Here is a 19135-nt window from a genome sequence, read left to right as displayed (position 1 = left end):
TTCCCTCTATAAGAAGACCCAATAGAGTGATATTACATATCTCTAATATTAATAATGTAAATCACAGCCCTTCTTTCTGGCTGTTAATAAGCGGCCATCCCAACATGGTAGTGCCTGCAACATGTAATCTTGCTGACGGCTAAGTGTCATTTGGGTTTCCATTCTGATAGTAATTGAGCAAACTCCCTCCTTCAGGTCTCATTGTAAAGCGCTTGCCACGAAAACTGGATGTGATGGAAGGAGAAAATGCAGCCTTCTATGTGGAGACCCGGGAACCTGTGGAAGCACCAAGTTGGGGCCGTAATGGGCAAGAACTGGTTGAGGCCCCACATACGCTTATTAGGAGCTTTGGGAAAACACATATTTTGGTATTGGTACATGTGTCACGGCATGATGCTGGAGTCATCACTTTCATGGCGGGCGACTCACAAACATCAGCACAGCTTCGTGTGAAATGTGAGTACAGAGCAGAAGTGGAACTATTGAAGAAGGGAAGGAGGAATCATGCTTTTCTATCTAGGGGTCATTCAATGTTTCTATTTGCTTTTGACATAAACATTATTCACCAAATGAACCTCTTACTAGGGGCCTGCAAATTATTTATCTTATCCCTTATCTTAGATTCAATGATGCCTGATATTTGGGACAAAGGAGGCTTGCCATATTAGATTACAGAGATCTACAACAAATTTAGATACATATTATGCTTAGTTATTTAGACTTGGCAATGATCTAGTTTGATCAAAGATGTTTTAGAACTGATGTCAAATCAGGACAGAAGAATGAAATTACAGTACTGTACTATAACACTGCACTGTTCCAGATTGCTAAATCAATGTTTTATCTTTAGCAAACATATTTCCAAAGCAATCTAGTGCTCATGGATGCTGCTGCTTTTGCTACTTCCTAAACTGGCATGGGCAAGTGCAAATTATGTCTGGCTGTACATCAGATGCTTCCCCCCCCCCCCCGCCCAATCATATTACTTATCAGGCAGTCTCTCACAGGCCTCCACTTGTGATCAGATTCCTGCTGATGACTTGTAGCATCAGCTGCTGCCACAGTGTAGAACAGTGATGGGCAACCTTTTTGGCGTGGTGTGTCAAAAATCGGCAAAAAATCGAGCATAACTCGCGTTGTGTGTCACTTCGACAAAAACATAATTTTGCGCAATTTATAGTTTAAACTACAAAAATATATAATTGCAATATAATTGTATTTAATAAACCCAAAACAAATTATTTAACATAGCTGCTTAGTAACTTCTTTGTTCATCAGTCGATTTCGTATGTTGCCCTTGATATTATTATCAGTATCACTTACCAACGGTCCTGCTTAGCAACCAAAATGTTGGCTCAGAAACTCTGGCATTGAAGCGTGCAAGTCTTAAAGCTGTCAAGTTACAAGAACCTTGCACCCCTAACCCTTTAGGAAAAAAAAACCCAGGGGTCTTCAAACCTGACAGCTTTAAGCCTTGTGGACTTCAACTCTTCAACTAAAAGAGAGACTGATAAATATTAAAAAAAATAAAACCAAAAAGCAGCTACTGCAGTGGCTTAGAATTTTACTCAATTACTGTTGAGCCCATGGAAAGTTCTGCAGCCCCAGGAGCAAAGGAAGGGGGACGGAGAGAGAGAGATTGGCTGTTTGGGGTGCTTGAAACCACCTGGCCCTCCCCAAAGGAAACCCTCATTTGCAGGATGAGCCTCGACTGGCTCTGCCCAGCGGGGTTACCCCAAGCGACGGATGCTTATCCTTTTTCCTTCGGCTGCTTCAGCTGGGACTTCAGACACCCCAAGGGAGGGACTTTATCGGGCCTCCCCCTCCCCACCCTTTGAATGAAGGTGTGATATGGCTCCTCCATCCCTGCTCTTTAACCCAGCCAGAATTACAGGAGGGCTGCCCCCGTTCTGCTTTCCGGGGTGGATCTTAGCCGAGGGACACCAAGACCCCAGAATGGGTGGGGGGTGGGGGAAGAGCTTCTTGACGGAGGCCACGATCGACTTTTGGAAGTTGTGTTTTCGTAAAATAAGATTAACCTTTGGATGTGTTTGTTCCGCTCGGCCAGCGGCGTTTTCTCCCACTTAATCCCGGCGGATCCTGATATCTGAGCTGGAAAACTGCAACCCCCCGGAAATGATGACGCCCCGCTGAGTAGCTGGGACTTGCAGAAAAAGGCTGCAGAGAGAGAAGCGTTCGATCCGTAATCCGTCTGTGGGGGGCGCTGGGGACAGGCCGGGCCCCTTCTTCCCACCTCTATCCCCCCCCCACTCTTGAGGGACAAGCCCTTTCCCCTGTCCCAACGGTGGAATTTGAGGCTACCTCTGCTTTCCCTCTCCCTCCCTCAGTTGTGCAGCAGCGGCAGCGGCAGCTCTCAGCCTGGGCGGCAGCGTCACGCAGGCTGTGGAAGGAGGAGGAGGAGGAGGAGGAGGAGGGAACCAACCAAAGAGAGGCTTTTACCGAGTCTGCGCCCCACAGCCAGGACCGTCCTGGCGCCTCAAGCCGCGTTTCTTCCTGCAAAGCCCTTCTGGCGTCAAGCGGAACTCTCGGGTTGCCCGAAGGGCTTTGCAGGAAGAAACGCGGCTTGAGGCGCAAGGACGATCCTGGCTGTGGGGCGCAGACCCGGTAAAAGCCTCTCTTTGGTTGGTTCCCTCCTCCTCCTCCTCCTCCTCCTCCTTCCACAACCTGTGTGACGCTGCCGCCCAGGCTGAGAGCTGCCGCTGAAACAAGTTTGGGGAGCATGTGCGTGTCACCCGAAATGGCTACGCGTGTCAGCACTGACACGCGTGTCATAGGTTCGCCATCACTGGTGTAGAAGATATGTAGTGGTTGTCTTCATGCATGCTTGGAAAGAAACCACTCAAAGGCCCATATAAACTGGGACATCAATCTATGAAACATCTAAGCAATTAATGGAAGTTATTTAATAGGGCCCAGTCTTACAATTACTAAAACATGTTTGAATATTCCAGTTCTAGAAATTATCCACCACCACAATTGTTTTTTCTTCCTCATATACACATTGCTTGGAACAATTGTAATTTGCACTCTCCCCTTCTAAGACTGAATTGTACATCTGAATTTTGCAAGGTTATATTTCCTGTGATTGATTTTAGAATCCATCAATCATATCTCAGCTTTACATTTATGTTGAAAGTGACCTCAAATTAAAATTTCAGACATCCTGGGAAAAGCTTGAGGATTTAGAAACATAAAGACCTGGCTTTTTTGTTAGATGGATAGATTGTTAGGTGGTGCAGTGGTTAGGGTGCAGTTCTGCAGGCCACTTCAGCTGACCATTATCTGCAGTTCAGCGGTTCTAATCTCACCGGCTCAAGGTTGACTCAGCCTTCCATCCTTCCGACATGGGTGAAATGAGGACCCAGACTGTGGGGGCGATATGCTGACTCTGTAAACCGCTTAGAGAGGGCTGAAAGCCCTATGAAGCGGTATATAAGTCTAACTGCTATTGCTATTGCTATTGCTATTGCTATTGCTATTGCTATTTATTTATTTATTTATTTATTTATTTATTTATTTATTTCCTAAGTCTGAGGTTCTTACATTGTCTGTCCATCCATCTATCCATCCATCCATCCATCCATCCATCTGTGAGAAGTGTTCATTGGTTGTAGGTCTTGTGTTTCTGATTATCTACCTCAAAAGAGAATCAAATAACAGTTGGACAGCTTCCTCCAATGTAGTGCCCTCCATTTATGTTAAACTATAACTCCAACCACACCCAAACAGCATTGCTGGTTGGGGATGATAGAGGAGGATTTCAGCCTAACAGTCTGAGGCATTGAACTGAAGGAAAGCAGCTCTAGAATCTTAATTGTGTGTTTGGGGGGGGGGGGGGGAGCAGGAAGGAAACAAGAAGAACTCTTAGCTAATCCAGTACACTTCTCCTGCACTGCAAGTCAAAGAGCTTATGAATCTGTTGTTCAGGGACAGTTACATAGATGGTCCATTTATATTTCTGCAAATGTAATGTTCTGGCTGGGGTGGGGGCCACTCAAACAGCAAAACACAGATACGCACCTCTGCACACCTATGCATTTGGGAGGTGTTTGCATTGGCATCTACAGCCATCAGCAACCTATGTTTACCTGACAACCCCTTTGCAGTGTAAGTTTGCAGCGATGGCTGTAGGAAGTTGCGGGCAACTCTAAATCAGCCTTTAAGAGACCTGTATCTGAGTTTAATATGAATAACTCTTGATCAAGAGTTCTTGTACTTGAAATGTCTTGGGAACAGGTTCATCATGGATAAAAAGGTGTTCTATCTTCAGTTGTTTTTGTTATCTTTTTTTTTTGTTTTTTGCTGCAGTCCAACAATCTTTCGACTTCCTGCTTCCACAGGAGGACTTGGGAAGTTTCCTTTGTTGCTAAAAGTAAAATATATTCTGGGAAGCTGCATTCTAAAGGAAGCTCTGTAGCATTTGCATTTCTCTCAATAATTCTCCATTCATTTCCCATGTTCAATAAATATTCTGTTAAAAACGATCTCCACTCACAGTTTTCCTCCACTCACACATAATTTGCAGTCATTCTATTTTACATGCAAAATCAACTAACTCTGACATATTAATTTTGGAATTCATATGCCTCACTGCAGGATGCGTACCTAACATTCATCACAAACTGTTCAGTTTCTCAGCCAACAATATGGCAACGACTGCATATAAAATGAAATATACTTTTGTGTCCTGATATACATATTTATAATGTCACCCCAAGGATTTTTATACATTTAATACATCAGGCAACCTAGGGGATATCTCACTTCTTTGTGTTACTTCCTGCTCAGTGTTGAAGCATTTGCTAAGTCTTCAGTTTATTATCACATAAGCTTTACTACCATCATACACTGCTATTATCCCTTTGAGAAATCAACCTTCATATATGTGCAAATCAGTCCACAATTTAACCCTAATCAGTTTATCATACAATTCTTTAAACCAACAAACTATAATTAAATTTCTTTTTAAACTTTTTTCATAACAATTAACAATTGAAATTAGCCCTTCAATTAAATGAATTCCACTCAATATTAATTATATTTTGTTTTCTTAATGTTGTGAGATTGTGTCACTATAACTTGGGAGTTTACCACTAAATATTTTGCTAGTGAGAATGTAGGGGGAGGTGTCTCAAAATGGGCCTATGCATCACTTGTAGTTTGCATACTGCAGCACAGAAATATTATTTTCTGCAGTCACGCTCAGCTCCAGGTTACGTCATTCTCATGTCCCTGTAGTTTTCTTGACAACTGTAAGAATATGGTACAGTTAGCTGCAAAGACTTAGTTCTGACACATTGCCGGAAATTAGGAATGGGCTGGAAGAAAGCCATTAATCTGAAAGAGATTCCTGTGAACATGGAAATTCAGTGGGAAGATGGCTCACTTTTCAGAGAGATTGTGCCCAGCCTGTGGATGGGATTCTACTCACAGAAACACATTTATAATTTGTGGATCTTCCTAAAGCCAACTTTATCCCTAGACGCCAAGCTTAGGCTAACAAGTTATGGTTAGTTACCTCTTTGGGACAGAAATAGTCCAGTCACAGATATGTTTCATAGAACAAATCTACATTTAATTGGCTATTGTAAAATGCTGCACTTTGCAGAGATTTTAGAAGTTTTAATTACTCCACAAGGTTTGTGGGGAATAGGTGGTTATTGCAGGAAGAAGATAATATAAAGGATTTCTTTTTCCTAGGTGCCAAAAGGATTCCACCAAGTGCACCTGTGGAAGTAAAGATGTGCACCAGACGTAGCAATGCTGCCCTCCTGGCGTGGTGCCCACCACCAAATCTACATCGTAGCCCACCAAGCAGCTACATCCTTGAGAGGCAGACTGTAGGAGAGGCTGAGTGGGTGCCTTGCCTAACCACTGATGTCGCTAGCATGGTTGAAGTTCCAGGGGATGGTGTGCCCCAGGAGGCTGACTACCGCTTCCGTGTATGCTCTGCCAATCAGTATGGGTGCAGTGAGCATGTGGAATTCCCAGGCTCCGTGCATCTTGGTAAGCCTCCCTGCTCCTCAAAGGTGTGGCTTCCTCTTTGCATAAGGATCTCTCTTCTGATTTTGGCTGCTTTGTGACTGGCAAGTTCCTCAGGCACTGACTAGTCAATTGCTTTTTCCTTCTCCCACTGCACACTAGCGCACTATTCTGCTTTCCCCAACTGGCTGTTCTTCATTTGCATCCTTCTTACACATTCAGGTTGCTGAATACCTTCCTTTTTTCCCTTTTCTTTCAGAGTTTGAGCTCTACTGGAATAATTTATCCTGTATGCTTGGTTTTGCAAATTATGCTAGCTGTGTGTATGCACCCGCTATTGGATCTACAACCAGCGGGGTCTGTACAGCTGCTAACTTTTAAAGCCTAGATTTGCAAATCCAAATGACTAGAGTCATCATAACACATTTGTCTCAAAGAATAAACTTAAGACTAAGAAATATTACCTTGATGGAGATATACCAGGTCTGTTTAAACCCCACCAAAGGACGGTTTAGTTTTATTGAGAGCAGCAGGTTTGGTAATAGATCTCCATCAAGAGCCTTCTCTCTACATAACTATATAGGGTTGTAGGGCTGATATTACTCTCCCAACCTTTGATTCTTCTTCCAGTGCCCAGAGCCCACATAAAGGAGGGACTGCAAGATGTGACGGTTTGTATCAATGAGGATGCCACTTTTTCAGTGAAGCTGTCAGCTCCCATGTCTGGTTGCTGGTACCTCAGTGGGAAGAGGCTGGCAAAGGAAGAGGAAGACCAGCAGTACCTCATCATGCACAGTGGAGTGAGCCATACTTTGCAGGTCAAAAATGTGCAGTTAGCTGCCAATGGGTCCGAGGTGCGATTTGAAGCCAATGGTGTGAAAGAATCAGCAGTGTTGCATGTACAAGGTGAGCTCTTAGTTGGTTCTGAGAACAGATCAGTAATTAGAAACAATTATATTTATTTTTTTTATTAAAATTGTGTGTGCACGTGCAATAGTGCGCACACGTGTGCCCCACACCCATAATGCAATGAGCCCCATCCACCTCTGCATAAGCACATGACCCCCCTGAGCATGTATGTGTGACCGCCCCTCCCCATGGGGGGAGAGTTTTTGCCCTCTCCAGGCTCCGGAGGCTGTCCTCAAGCCTCCGGGAGGTCGAAATGGCCTCCCCTGGGCTCTGAAGGCCCTCTAGAGGCTGGAAACACACCCGTTTCTGAACTTCAGAAAGTCCTGTTTTTTGCCCTCCCTGGGTTCCAGGAGCTTTTCTCAAGCTTCCGGGAGGGCGAAAATGGCCTCCCCAAGGCTCCAGAGGCCCTCCCTAAAGCCTCCTGTTGCAAAAATGGAGTGGGAGTGCACTACACCCCCCCACTCCCCTCCCCCATGCATGTGCGCACATCTCCTGCGTGCATGTCAGACCCGAAAATCAGCTGGACAGCGGGAGGTGCGTGTGCATGTGCAGTGGAGCTGTGCTGGGCTATGGCTCACATGCCTGCATAGAGGGCTCCATGTGCCACAGGTTCCCCATCACGGCTATAGCACTTTTTACAGCCCTCTCTAAGTGGTTTACAGTACCTATTGCTCCCAAAAATCTGGCTCCTCACTTTACCGACCTTGGAAAGATGGAAGGCTAAGTCAACCTTGAGCCTTTCAGGATCGAACTCCTGGCTGCCTGAAATATGGTGTACTGTATTCTAACCACTGCACCACCACTGCTCAGTTTATGGCTATTCTAATTAGAAGTATAACTCCCTCACTGTGGTTTTCAAATTAAACAAACCAAAAATAATAATAATAATCATGAAATCCAATAGTGTAGTTCTATGTGAAGTATGACTTGCCGTGCTGCCCTATGTTTTTCCCATGACTTGCTTGCAACTATGATGCATTGACCTGCAAAGGCTGTGTGAGAAAGCCAGTGTTCACCTTTACTGTATGTTTGCAGTAAAGACAAGCAGTGCAAAGCTTCAGCTCCATCCCAGCATATACTGTATCCTACGGGTTTCCTAAGTGGCTTGGAATGTATACAGAATGGTTCAATGCTGTTATGATCGCAAGAATAGCCCAAGATGAAACAAATGCTGTTATGCATAGATTTTACTTGCTTTCAGCTCCACAGGTACATATTACTGCAGTGCCTGAGGCCAGGCGACTTCGAGCCCTTCCTCCTGGGATGCCTCTGCTTCTGGAATGCGAGCTTTCCATGCCTGATGCCCCTGTCTGCTGGCTCAAAGATGGGAATCCTATAGCTTTGAATAATGGTGCTTGTGTCCAGTCAGAAGGCTACATTCATAAGCTGTTGATTCCCTCTGTCTGCTCTCTGGACTCTGGGACATATATATGTGATGCCAAAGATGATGCCATCAGTTTCACTGTGACTGTGGAAGGTAAGTTGAAAGAAACAAAAACTCTTGATTTAAGCAGGGCGGTTTATAGTGTAAAGGTGCATGTCCTTTTATAGGGTTTAGTGCCAAAGATATGGAGCTTGAAGCTCCATAAGCATTTTGAATATAGCTGACTTCAAAGAAAAAACTAAGTCCAGTTGCCTCCTAAAAAAAGCACCTTCAGAATAGCTGATCCCACATAAAATAATATCCAATATTTTCTGTCATTTGACTATTAGCAGGATTTAACCGGTAATCATATCCTTTCTTTCCAAATGTGGAAATTCAGTAATGATTCCGAGCTTGGTAACAATTGGTCCCTTCACCCTATTTCTCCCCTCCACAGAACCTCCTGTGAAGGTTGTTCAGTCCAATTCCAAAGAGGCTCACAACTACAATGTTGCGGATCGTGTGGTGCTGTCCTGTGAGTTATCCCACCCTGATGTCACTGTGCGTTGGTACAAGGATGGAGAAACTCTGAAAGATAGCAAGGACCTCCTGATGGAGAACGTGGGACCTCACCATCACTTGACCATTTCCTCAGCCAGAGTGCAGGATACTGGGGAATTTGTATGTGACATTGGTGGAGAATCTGTCATTTTCAACATTATTGTTGCAGGTCAGTAGCCTCTCCAGATGACACAGATCACTGTCTAATTTTATCCTAATTGCACAATTGCTTAAAAGTTATACAAAAGAATTCTACAAAAGTGGTTACTGCTCGGTCCAAATTCTGTTATTTGTAAGCTTGTGATACTAAGTATTTCTCAAGTATTTCTAGAGTAGAATGCATTTTAACAAAGGCATGGAAAACAGAAAATATTTGCTGTATGTTTTGACTTCAAGTTTCTGATTAAAAACTTGCCTACAAAATCTATGGGAAAATGAAATAACTTGCTTTTGCAATGCTGTAAGCAAGGAGTGATTTCTAAACTCAGGAGAATTTTTGTGCCTCTAGACCTTAGCAACCTGGAGTCTAGTGTGCACTTTAGGATTTTTCAAATCTGAAACATTGAGCTGTTTTTGAAATGGCCTAATGCGATTTCATTGCAAATGTGAGATTTGAAAGAATCTTTTTCTACCTCTTCTTTCTAATGGAAATAGTGAGTCTTAACCTGTGAGGGGCAGAAAATGGAAACCTCATCATCCATATTGTTGTTACAAATGCTTAGCATGAACTCAAGTGAAGGACCCATGACAAATACCTGAAAGTCTTCCTGTAAAGCCTGGTTACTTTGTTCCCTTCAGGTGGAAGCAGGTACTGTACCACCTCTTAATCAAAGACAAAAACTCCTGCAGGTAAAACCAAGAGCAAGTTGGGACCAAGCACTCTCTGAGTGTTTTTTTTTTTAAAGCATTTGACCAACTTCATCAAGGGATCAGAAAGCCTTTCCTATGCCTTCTGATTCAATTTCTTTTTATGTTGTGATACAAGAGCCAGGGGATATAATTTTGAAACAGAGATAGGTTGCTAATTTTTTTTACTACCAGTTTGGGTGTGCTCCCATGTGTGCTACACTTCTGCGCATGTGCAGAAGCATCCGGGCAGATGGGCGGAGCCTCCTGCCGCCGCTACTACTGGTTCAGCCAATTCGGGCCGAACCGGCAGCAATCCACCTCTGTTTTGAACCCAATGGTTAATTTACTGCAAAAGTGTTCTCTTGCTTCAGGAAAGTTTTTCTTTGGTCTTTCCTCACCATAGCCACACTCTTAACAGCACACTTTTACTGCCTTATTCTGATGAGACTGTGTTCGACTTATCTCCAGCCTTTGAGTGTGGACGCTCACTCCCTGCCCTTAGTAATGTTAGTGTTAAAAACGAATGTTTCCCCTTCTGTCTGAAAGACTGACAGAACAGAAGCAGCTTAAGGATGCAATGCAAATAGGCGCGTAGCAAATTTCCATGTGCAGATAAAATGGTGTTGTAAGAAGGTACCACAATCTTCCCAGCACATTTCTTTGCTCCACAGAAACTCCTGTCCATATTATGCACTGCAGCCCTGAGGAAGCTCACACCTACCTGGTCTCAGAGCGTGTGGTACTGGCCTGTGAGCTGTCCCGTCCTAACGCCCCTGTGTGCTGGTACAAGGATGGGGAAAAGGTGGAGGAAAGCCAGGACCTCCTGCTGGAGAACGAGGGTCCACACTGCCGGCTGATCCTTGTCTCTGCCCACGTCCAGGATACAGGAGAGTTTGTGTGTGATGCAGGTGGTGACTCTGCCTTCTTCAACATCACTATCACAGGTTAGAAATAGCCCTTCTAGGCATGCCTTATTTATGTAGAATCATTTTTTTCTTTTTCAACTCTCTTCATTTGGACTCAAGGTGCAGTACATGACGCTCCTAAACCAGCCTTTCCCAACCTGCAGATGGATTAGGCCTGCACTCCCCACAAAACTCAGAATTTCTCATATTGGGAAAAGCTGGGATATCTGTTCTAAGAAATCATTCTGCCAACTGCTGGGCAGGCAGCCCAGTTCTGTTTTGCTTTGGTAAAGAGAAATTTTTGGTTGTTTATTTGCCTCTCACGGGAGAGGTGGGATATACTTTTGTTTATTTTATGTTACTTCTAACACCACTATTTCTGGGTTTCTAATACTTGGAGGCACTTGTGATTTGTTATACCTCAGAAAGTTGGTTTTTACTCAATAGAATTGTGGTGACCTCAAGCACAGAGATGAAGTTCAAGAAGGAATCATACAAGCAGTCCCAGGAAATATCTGGAAGTGGATCTTTCACACTGTGCTATAAAGATGGTTTGGTCCAGCATAGAGAACTCTTCTAATTAATGACCTTCCTATTATGAAAAAAAAATGGGTCCAGTATTTAAGGCATCAGTCTAGAAACCAGGAGACTGTGAGTTCTAATCTTGCCTTAGGTTTGAAAGCAGGTTGGGTGCCTGGCCTAGTCACTCTCTTTCAGCCTAACCCACCTCACAGGGTGGTTGTTGTAGGGAAAAGAGGAGGAAGGAGTATTATATATGTTTAAAAAGAACAATAATGGTGGGATGAAAATAAATAAAACAGCGGAAGCCACATTATGCTGAGATATATTTTTGTTTTAGTCTATCTAGTGCAGTGATGGTGAACCTTTTGGGATTGATATGTCAAAATTCAAAAAAATGTCTACATTGACCTCCTGGTGTGTCTTAAACATACACACCACAGACAAGGTGTGTAAGTGTAAGACAAAGGAGGCATCTCCAGATCTTCTCTCCTCTGGATTCTTGTCTCCAAGAGCCTCTGAACAGACTCTTTGGAAATCATGGAAGAAGGCCCTGATCCCACAGGAGCTCTGGAGCCTCTGAAAATCAAGGGAGAATGCTCACCTGATTTTTAGAGGCCTCAGGGGCTGTGTGAGAGACTTTTCTCCTGTGACTTTCAGTGGGGCTGGAGGCCTGGCATGTCACCAAAAATGACATGGTGTACCATAGGTTTGCCATCACCTTTCTAATGCAATATATTTTAACCAACTTTGCAACTCTTCATAGACCTTCATACAGCCCTAACTAAAGATATCAGGGTTTAAAACAGAAGTCTGCCAGACAAAATAGGTTTACTGCTACTGAATTATGATCTTTTCCTCACATTTGGTGTCCTTCCTGTTCCAGAGCCACCTGTACAGGTGGTATGCTCCAATGCAGATGAGGCTCATACTTACTGGGCTTTAGAACAAGTAACTTTGGCCTGTGAGCTGTCCCGCCCTAATGCTCTCGTGCACTGGTATAAGGATGGGAAAGCAGTAGAAGAAACGGAGGGTCTGCGGCTGGAAAGCGAAGGGCCTCATCACCGCCTGATCATTGCCTCAGCCCAGGTGCAAGACACAGGAGAATTTGTATGTGATCTGGGAGGCGATTCTGTCTTTTTCATTGTAACTGTTTCAGGTCAGTATGATTTGTCTCTCTCCCCCCTCCCCCCCCCCCTGCTCTCACTTGGGGATTTAAATTGTATTTTTCTTGACAAAGCCACAGCAGGTGATTACGCCCGGCTAAGCGTGGCTGACTCAAGTTGGGTTAGACATAGTTCAGATTTGGATGGGAAACCACAGGGAAATCCCGGGGTTTACTGAGGAGCTGCATAAACAACCCAGGTGAAGGGATTAACAAACCATTTCCACTCTGTTGCTAAGAAAGGAATCTGGGTGTGTCATGTGATCCACAAGATTTAAGTTTGATTTAGGGGAGCCTTTACCTTAAAAAAAAAGAGAATCTGTGATGCATGCCACTTTAGAGAGCTATTGTGTTCTGGAATTCAGACAGGGCTGGGCGTTTTTGTAATTATCATAGTTGCATGTTTGATTTAATTCACCAGACTCGAGGGAGCTGATGCTGCAGGAGGTTTCGGCCATCTTCCTCTTTGTCCCTTTTCTCAGGCAGATTACAGCAGGGGGTCGTCTTCTTTACATTTCTCCTTTGAAATTGTTCTCCGTTCTTTCCTACACTCAGCTTACTTGTGGCTGAATCGTGACTGATACTTTTCTGCACACTTTAGAATGATGTGTCGGATTCTTGGTGTTCCCTGAGCTTGGTTGTTTTCCAGCAGATGTTTCGTTACCAGGTTCAGTAACAAAATGGTGAAATCAGCTGTTATTGGACAGAGAGACATAAACCTCATCTACATGCCATTTATTGGTACAACCAAAAGTCATAGAAAGAAACAACCATTTTGGAACACATCCTCCCCAGCAACAGACACCCAGATAAGCAGGAAATGGCACTACATAAGCAATCAAAAACAAAGAATATCCTAATCAAAGAACAATCAACAAAAATCATCCCCCAACAGCCCAGACTGGCAGGGCAAGGAATATATAAACAGCATACAAACCCCACTCTCCCTCACACCGATGATGCTACTTAGCCTGATTATAAGATATCTGCAGGAAAACAGCCAAGTTCAGAGTCTATCAAGAATCCAGCAGTCCAACTGAGAGCTGCATAGATTCTCTAATATAGCATTTGTTGAAAGAGTTGGCTGGACTGTTATCTCATGAAAGTTGGCTTTGTAGCGATAATTCTGCAGTTTCCCTGGATTCATGGCTATGGTTTAGAGTAATCTTTGCTGTGTCAAATGGAACATTTGGGACTTTGATTATGGACATACAGTACCTGGAGCAGGGGACATTATGCCAGTAACTCTCATCCTCATCATTATGGGTCAGAACTACTGTAAAGTGCTCTTCATATGGCTTTTTCTGAAAACCACATAGAAGCTGTACAGGGAATGGTCCAGAATGCAGCAACCTGTTTTTAGCTCATAGATCTCAATACTAGCATACTCTGAGACCTTTCCTGGTTTCCTGTTGCCTTCTGAGTGCAACTCCTACAGCTCATTTTGGCCTTAAAAACTTTTTATGGTTTAACACCAAGCTACCCGAACAAATGACCTCTCCAGCCTATTTCAATCAACCTTCAAAACAAACTAAATACAAGAATAACTTTCAAAGCAGTTCGTTGGCAATTATGCCTAATTGACAAAGAGCTAAACTGCCTCACACATAAAAATTACATTGTCATAGGGCTCAGAAATACTCTGCTTGCTGTGTTTATTCCCCATTTGTGTGATAGTTTTGTCATACTAAAAGCAGTCATTCATCAGTAACTTTTGTTGGGATTCAGATTTGATCTTGATTTTTTGAAGTTCTAATCAGACCTGTGGAAAAATGTCAGTTCTTTTTATCCAATTGAGCTTGATTATAGGACTACCAGATCTCAAAATGTTAAAATAAGGGTCAGATTTGCTTATTACTTTGCACATTTCATTTAGCTCCAAATATCCTCAGTGCCCTGCATTCATCATTGGTCCGCTTCTCAATTTTATGCCTACTTTTCTACTCTTTTCTAGTGAGACTGCACCATAATGACAAGCTTTGCATGACACTTAGGCAAGGCAAAATGAAGATTTGGGTTCAACATGTTATAGGAACTCAGCCATTATCTTAATATGTTGTGTAAATCGGATTTATTTATTCATATGTAATATATTGTGACGGTGCTGCAATTGTAATTTTAAAGTGTTTATTAAGGGTTAAGTGATATGAGAACACATTGAATGTAGCTTGTTTTTATTCAGGATGTATGCCTAATTGTGCATAAACTAATTATAGTTTATTCAACAAATTGTAAATCATGACTTACCTCAATACAGGAACCAGACAACATGTCCTATACTGGATTTCAAAGGCATTGTGGCAGGCACCTCTTCTCTTATATTCTATAAAAAGCCAAACATGTAGATAGACAAATAAGCTTAATTTGCAGTAAAACACTTCCATTTCAGTTCCAGTTGTGCATGTGCATCAGAGGTGGGTTGCTCCTGGTTTGGCCCGGTTTGGCCGAACTGGTAGTGGGATTCAAGTCTGGGTTGCAGAACCAGCAGCAACCCAGTCGTGCCACGCCCCCAATCTGGTTCTCTCGCCGCTGCTGGGCCATTGCCATTTTGATTTTTAGTGACTGCGTATGCGCAGTTCACTGTATATTGTTCTGCACATGTGCGAAAACAATTTGCATTGAACAGCACATGCGCGGGTTGCGAACCGGTAGTAAAACCAGCAGCAACCTGCATATAAGTACGTTTCAAGGAAGGGGAAAATGTATTTCATAATCCTATTTCTACCAACCCTCATTCATAGAATGTATTCTCTTGCCACAGACCATCCTGTAAGGATCATATACTCCAATGATGAAGAGAGCCATGTTTACCAGGTTGCAGAACGCATAGAGCTATCCTGCGAGCTTTCTCGTCCTGATGCCCTCGTAAATTGGTACAAGGATGGAGAAGAGGTGGAAGAAAGTGAAGGACTCCTACTGGAGAGTGAGGGCCCTCACCGTCGGTTGGTCATTCCTTCAGCTCAAGTAAAAGATTCTGGGGAGTTTGTGTGTGATGCAGGTGGCGATTCGGCATTCTTCAACATCACTGTCACAGGCAAGAGAATTATTATATCCTACTAGGCAAAGGCCATCTTCATTTCTTCCCCTGCCAAGTGTCTTCTGGGGCAACGGTGGTGGTGGTGGTGGACTGGATTACAGCTCTTAGAATTTTCATATCACAGAGACAAAGTTTGTGTTTGGTTGGGAGTTATGGAAATTAAAGTCTAGTAAATTTAGAATGCTCTGGGTGATGTGAGCTGCTGCACACTGAGTTGTTTCAAAGGCTCCATGGGTGTATTTTGGTCTGAAGGAGAGCTGAATTTGTCCCTGGCCCACTTATACTGTGCTGTTTTTCTGATGAATGATTCAACAGAAGCACCCAGGGACTTTGTGAATGAGCACAGAGTAGTTGTGCTTTCCATGTTCAGTTCTTAGCTTCAGATAATTGGTGGTCACTCAGAGATATAATGACTACAAATGTAGGACTTGCACGGTAAGCTATTCTGCGTCATAAGGCAGCCTATCTTCTACTGGTTATCTAATCCTTCCACAAGGTTGTTTATGTTAGGTGCCCTGCCGTCACAACATCCCTTGTCAATGAATATCACAAACTGATTGTGAAAGGCAATTCTTCCCTTTGTTTTCTCAAGCCTCCTGGTTTGAGATGATCTTCAATTTTTGTTATGAGAAGGGGTGAATGCTTTCTCTAATATCTTCTCTTCCTTTTTGCTTCACACAAAACAACTTTCAGAACACAAACACTGCCCTGGTGCACCAGTTCCTCTTTCCTCCCAGGTTTTGGTCAGCTATAAAGGATTGTAAGCAGGTTCCCTCCAGGTGTTTTGGACTACTATTCTCATGAACCTTTATCAATATGGCCACAGGGGTCAGGAATTGTGGGAGCTGCTTTGAAAAAAAACATCTGGAGGTCCCTGGATAGTCTACCACCAGTGCCAGCCATTTTCTCTAGACCTTGAGTCTATAGGTCCACAACTGTTCTAAAACTCTGGTTTCTCTGTCTCCCTTGATGCTGCAGAACCACTTGTGCAAATTGTGCAGTCCAATGCAGAGGCCACTCATGCTTATCAGACCTCCGACCGCGTGGTGCTGACCTGCGAGCTTTCTTGCCCCAACGCCCCTGTCCAATGGTACAAAAATGGGGAGGAATTAGAAGAAGGTGATGGCTTGCTATTTGAGAGCCAAGGGCCCCACCGACGACTCGTCCTTCCCTTCGCGCAAGTGCAAGACAGTGGCGAGTTTGTGTGTGATGCAGGCGATGACTCTGCCTTCTTCAATGTTACAGTTGCAGGTCAGTAATATGCCATGAGTCTTCCTTTAGGCCAGGGGTCTCCAACTTGGTCAACTTTAAGACTTGTGGACCTCAACTCCTGGGAGTTGAAGTCCACAAGTCTTAAAGTTGACCAGGTTGGAGACCCCTGCTTTAGGCCCATTATGATGCATTAAATATATTTGCTTTGAGTTACACCGGAAGCTTGGTTCTAATTTGCCATTCAGAGGAAACAACTCCAAGCTAAATATAGCTAGCTACTCCTCAACTTATGACCACAATTGATACCAGAATTTCCATTGTTAAGCAAGGCAGTTGTTAATTGAGTCACACCAATTTTATTACCTTTCTTCCCTCATGATTGTTAAGCGAATCACTTAGGGTTGCTAATAACACAATTGTTAAGTGAACCTGGTTTCCCCCCATTGATTTTGCTTGTTGGAAGCTGGGTGAGAAGATTACAAATGTTGACCGCTGATCATATTACCTGGGGACAATGCCACTGTCATAAATACGTGTCAGTCGCCAAGGGCCCGAATATTGATCTTGTAATCATAACGATGCTGCAGTGGCCATAAATATGAACAAAGTTCAGGTCACTTTTTCAGTGCCTTTGTAACTTCAAACCACCAGTAAATGAATGGTTGTAAGTCGAGGATTACCTGTATCTGTATTTATCCATACAGTTTGTTTTTGTTTGAGGGCCTGGGAGGAGAGGCAGAATACAGGTCGTCCTCGACTTACAGCCACAGTGGAACCCAAATTTTTTGTTGTTAAGCGAGACATTTGTTAAGTGAGTTTTGCCTCATTTTATGACCTTTCTGGCCACAGTTGTTAAGTGAATCACTACAGTTGATAAGTTAGTAACCTGGTTGTTAAGTGAATCTGGCTTCCCCCTTGACTGCTTGTCAGAAGGTCAAGGCAAAAGGTGATCACATGACACACAAACACACCCCGGACACCGCAATCATCATAAATATGAACCAGTTCTCAAACATCTGAATTTTGATCACAAGCTCATAGAGAGATTTTCAAAGGTTGTAATTTTGAAAAATAGTCATAAGCAATGGTGAAATTCATTTTTTTTACTACTGGTTCTGTGGGCGTGGCTTGGTGGGCGTGGCAGGAGAAGGATACTGCAAAATCTCCATTCCCACCCCACTCTGGGGCCAGCCAGAGGAGGCATTTGCCAGTTCTCTGAACTACTCAAAATTTCCTCTACCGGTTCTCCAGAACCTGTCAGAACCTGCTGAATTTCACCCCTGGTCATAAGTCTCATTTTTCAGTGCCGTTATAACTTTGAATGGTCACTAAATGAACTGATGTAAGTCGAGAACTACCTGTAATCAACCATTCTCATCTGGTAAAGATATGCATGAAAAGTTCTGAGGCAAGGATAAAAGGGATAGATTTGGATTTCTATTAATTATGCCTCAAAAGGAGGGGAGAGCAACAGGAACAGAAAAGGCCTGGGGTATTAACAGGAGAGATTAAATAGTCCAAAGAGGGGTTCTGTGGCTATAGACACAGTTGCTTACACAACCCCACTAAAAATCCTGAAGTGATGTTTTAAGGTTTGCACTTCACAGTGCCAAATAACAGCTTCCCTCATCTCACTTCCCTCTCTCATTTCTCCCTTACCTCATACTGCCTGACACGATACCATTTCCTTCTGCTATGAAATCTTGTTCTCGGGAATACATATTTAAAAAGCAACTATTTTTAAATGCAGAACCTGTTAGCTGTAATTGAATAGTCTTAGTAAGGATGGCAATTCTATCTTGGGAAGCCATGCATGAAAAATTTCTATATTCTCTGTTCCCTGTAAAGAGTGACTCACTATCTTTGAACAGTGCTGAAAGGTAGGAATTCAATGGGAGAAGCTGTTCCAGAAAAACAGAAAGCTATGTCTGCCTATCCATAAGTAGGAACATCTTACAGCGCTGCCAACAACAACAGAAAAAGATTAGTCTGTTGGTGCCCTAGCTGGTGCAGTGAATAAGGAAGATGACCTTGGTGGAGATACAATATGCAGGAATTGTTACGTAGGCAAAAGGGGCTGAAATATTTTCTCAAGTCCAGAGTAACCGTATCTTATTTGGTAATAGCTCAAACAAAGACCTCCCTAATTCACTGAACTAAAGGAGGAGGAGGAGGAGGTCAGCACAATCAGAGTTGCAAGATTCTGTTATTATAGCCAATAGCAATAGTAGCACTTTTAGCCTTCCTGGGAAGTTAATTTTCTGGCCTGGTTCTCCTTGGTAGGGCTGACATCTGGGTAGATTGCATAGTTTTCAACTTTATAATAATTATCAGAGTAGTACTTGCACTCTTGGTTCCCCTCCTGGTTCCCTTGAAACTTATTTAGATCAAGGGTCCCCAACCTCTGGCCCATGGCCCACTACCGGCCCATGGCCTTTTCGTAACTGGGCTGCATGAATGGTTGGCTGGCACGCATGTACACTCACACGCGCGCACACAGCTCAACTTGCATGAGTGGCGGGCCAGCGCACATGTACAAGTGCACACAACTCAACTTGCGCAGGTTGAACTGCATTCACATGTGCATGCCTGTTGGCCTATTGCTCGTTGAG

General features: G+C 43.5%; 1 protein-coding gene across 1 annotated transcript in view; it reads left to right on the top strand.

Moving 5' to 3' along the window:
• The window catches only part of OBSL1 (obscurin like cytoskeletal adaptor 1), a 68000-nt gene that overhangs the window by 8727 nt on the left and 40138 nt on the right, over positions 1-19135 (top strand). The window contains exons 4-10 of the mRNA XM_032211909.1: positions 196-456; positions 5722-6027; positions 6634-6909; positions 10357-10629; positions 11996-12268; positions 15036-15308; positions 16290-16562. Coding sequence (XP_032067800.1) covers positions 196-456; positions 5722-6027; positions 6634-6909; positions 10357-10629; positions 11996-12268; positions 15036-15308; positions 16290-16562 — 1935 coding nt within the window. The remainder of the gene's footprint in view (positions 1-195; positions 457-5721; positions 6028-6633; positions 6910-10356; positions 10630-11995; positions 12269-15035; positions 15309-16289; positions 16563-19135) is intronic.

This window comes from Thamnophis elegans, chromosome 1 (assembly GCF_009769535.1).
Source record: "Thamnophis elegans isolate rThaEle1 chromosome 1, rThaEle1.pri, whole genome shotgun sequence".
NCBI lineage: Eukaryota > Metazoa > Chordata > Lepidosauria > Squamata > Colubridae > Thamnophis > Thamnophis elegans.
The sequence above is the reverse complement of the archived record's forward strand: the minus strand, read 5'-3'. Positions and strand labels throughout refer to the sequence as shown.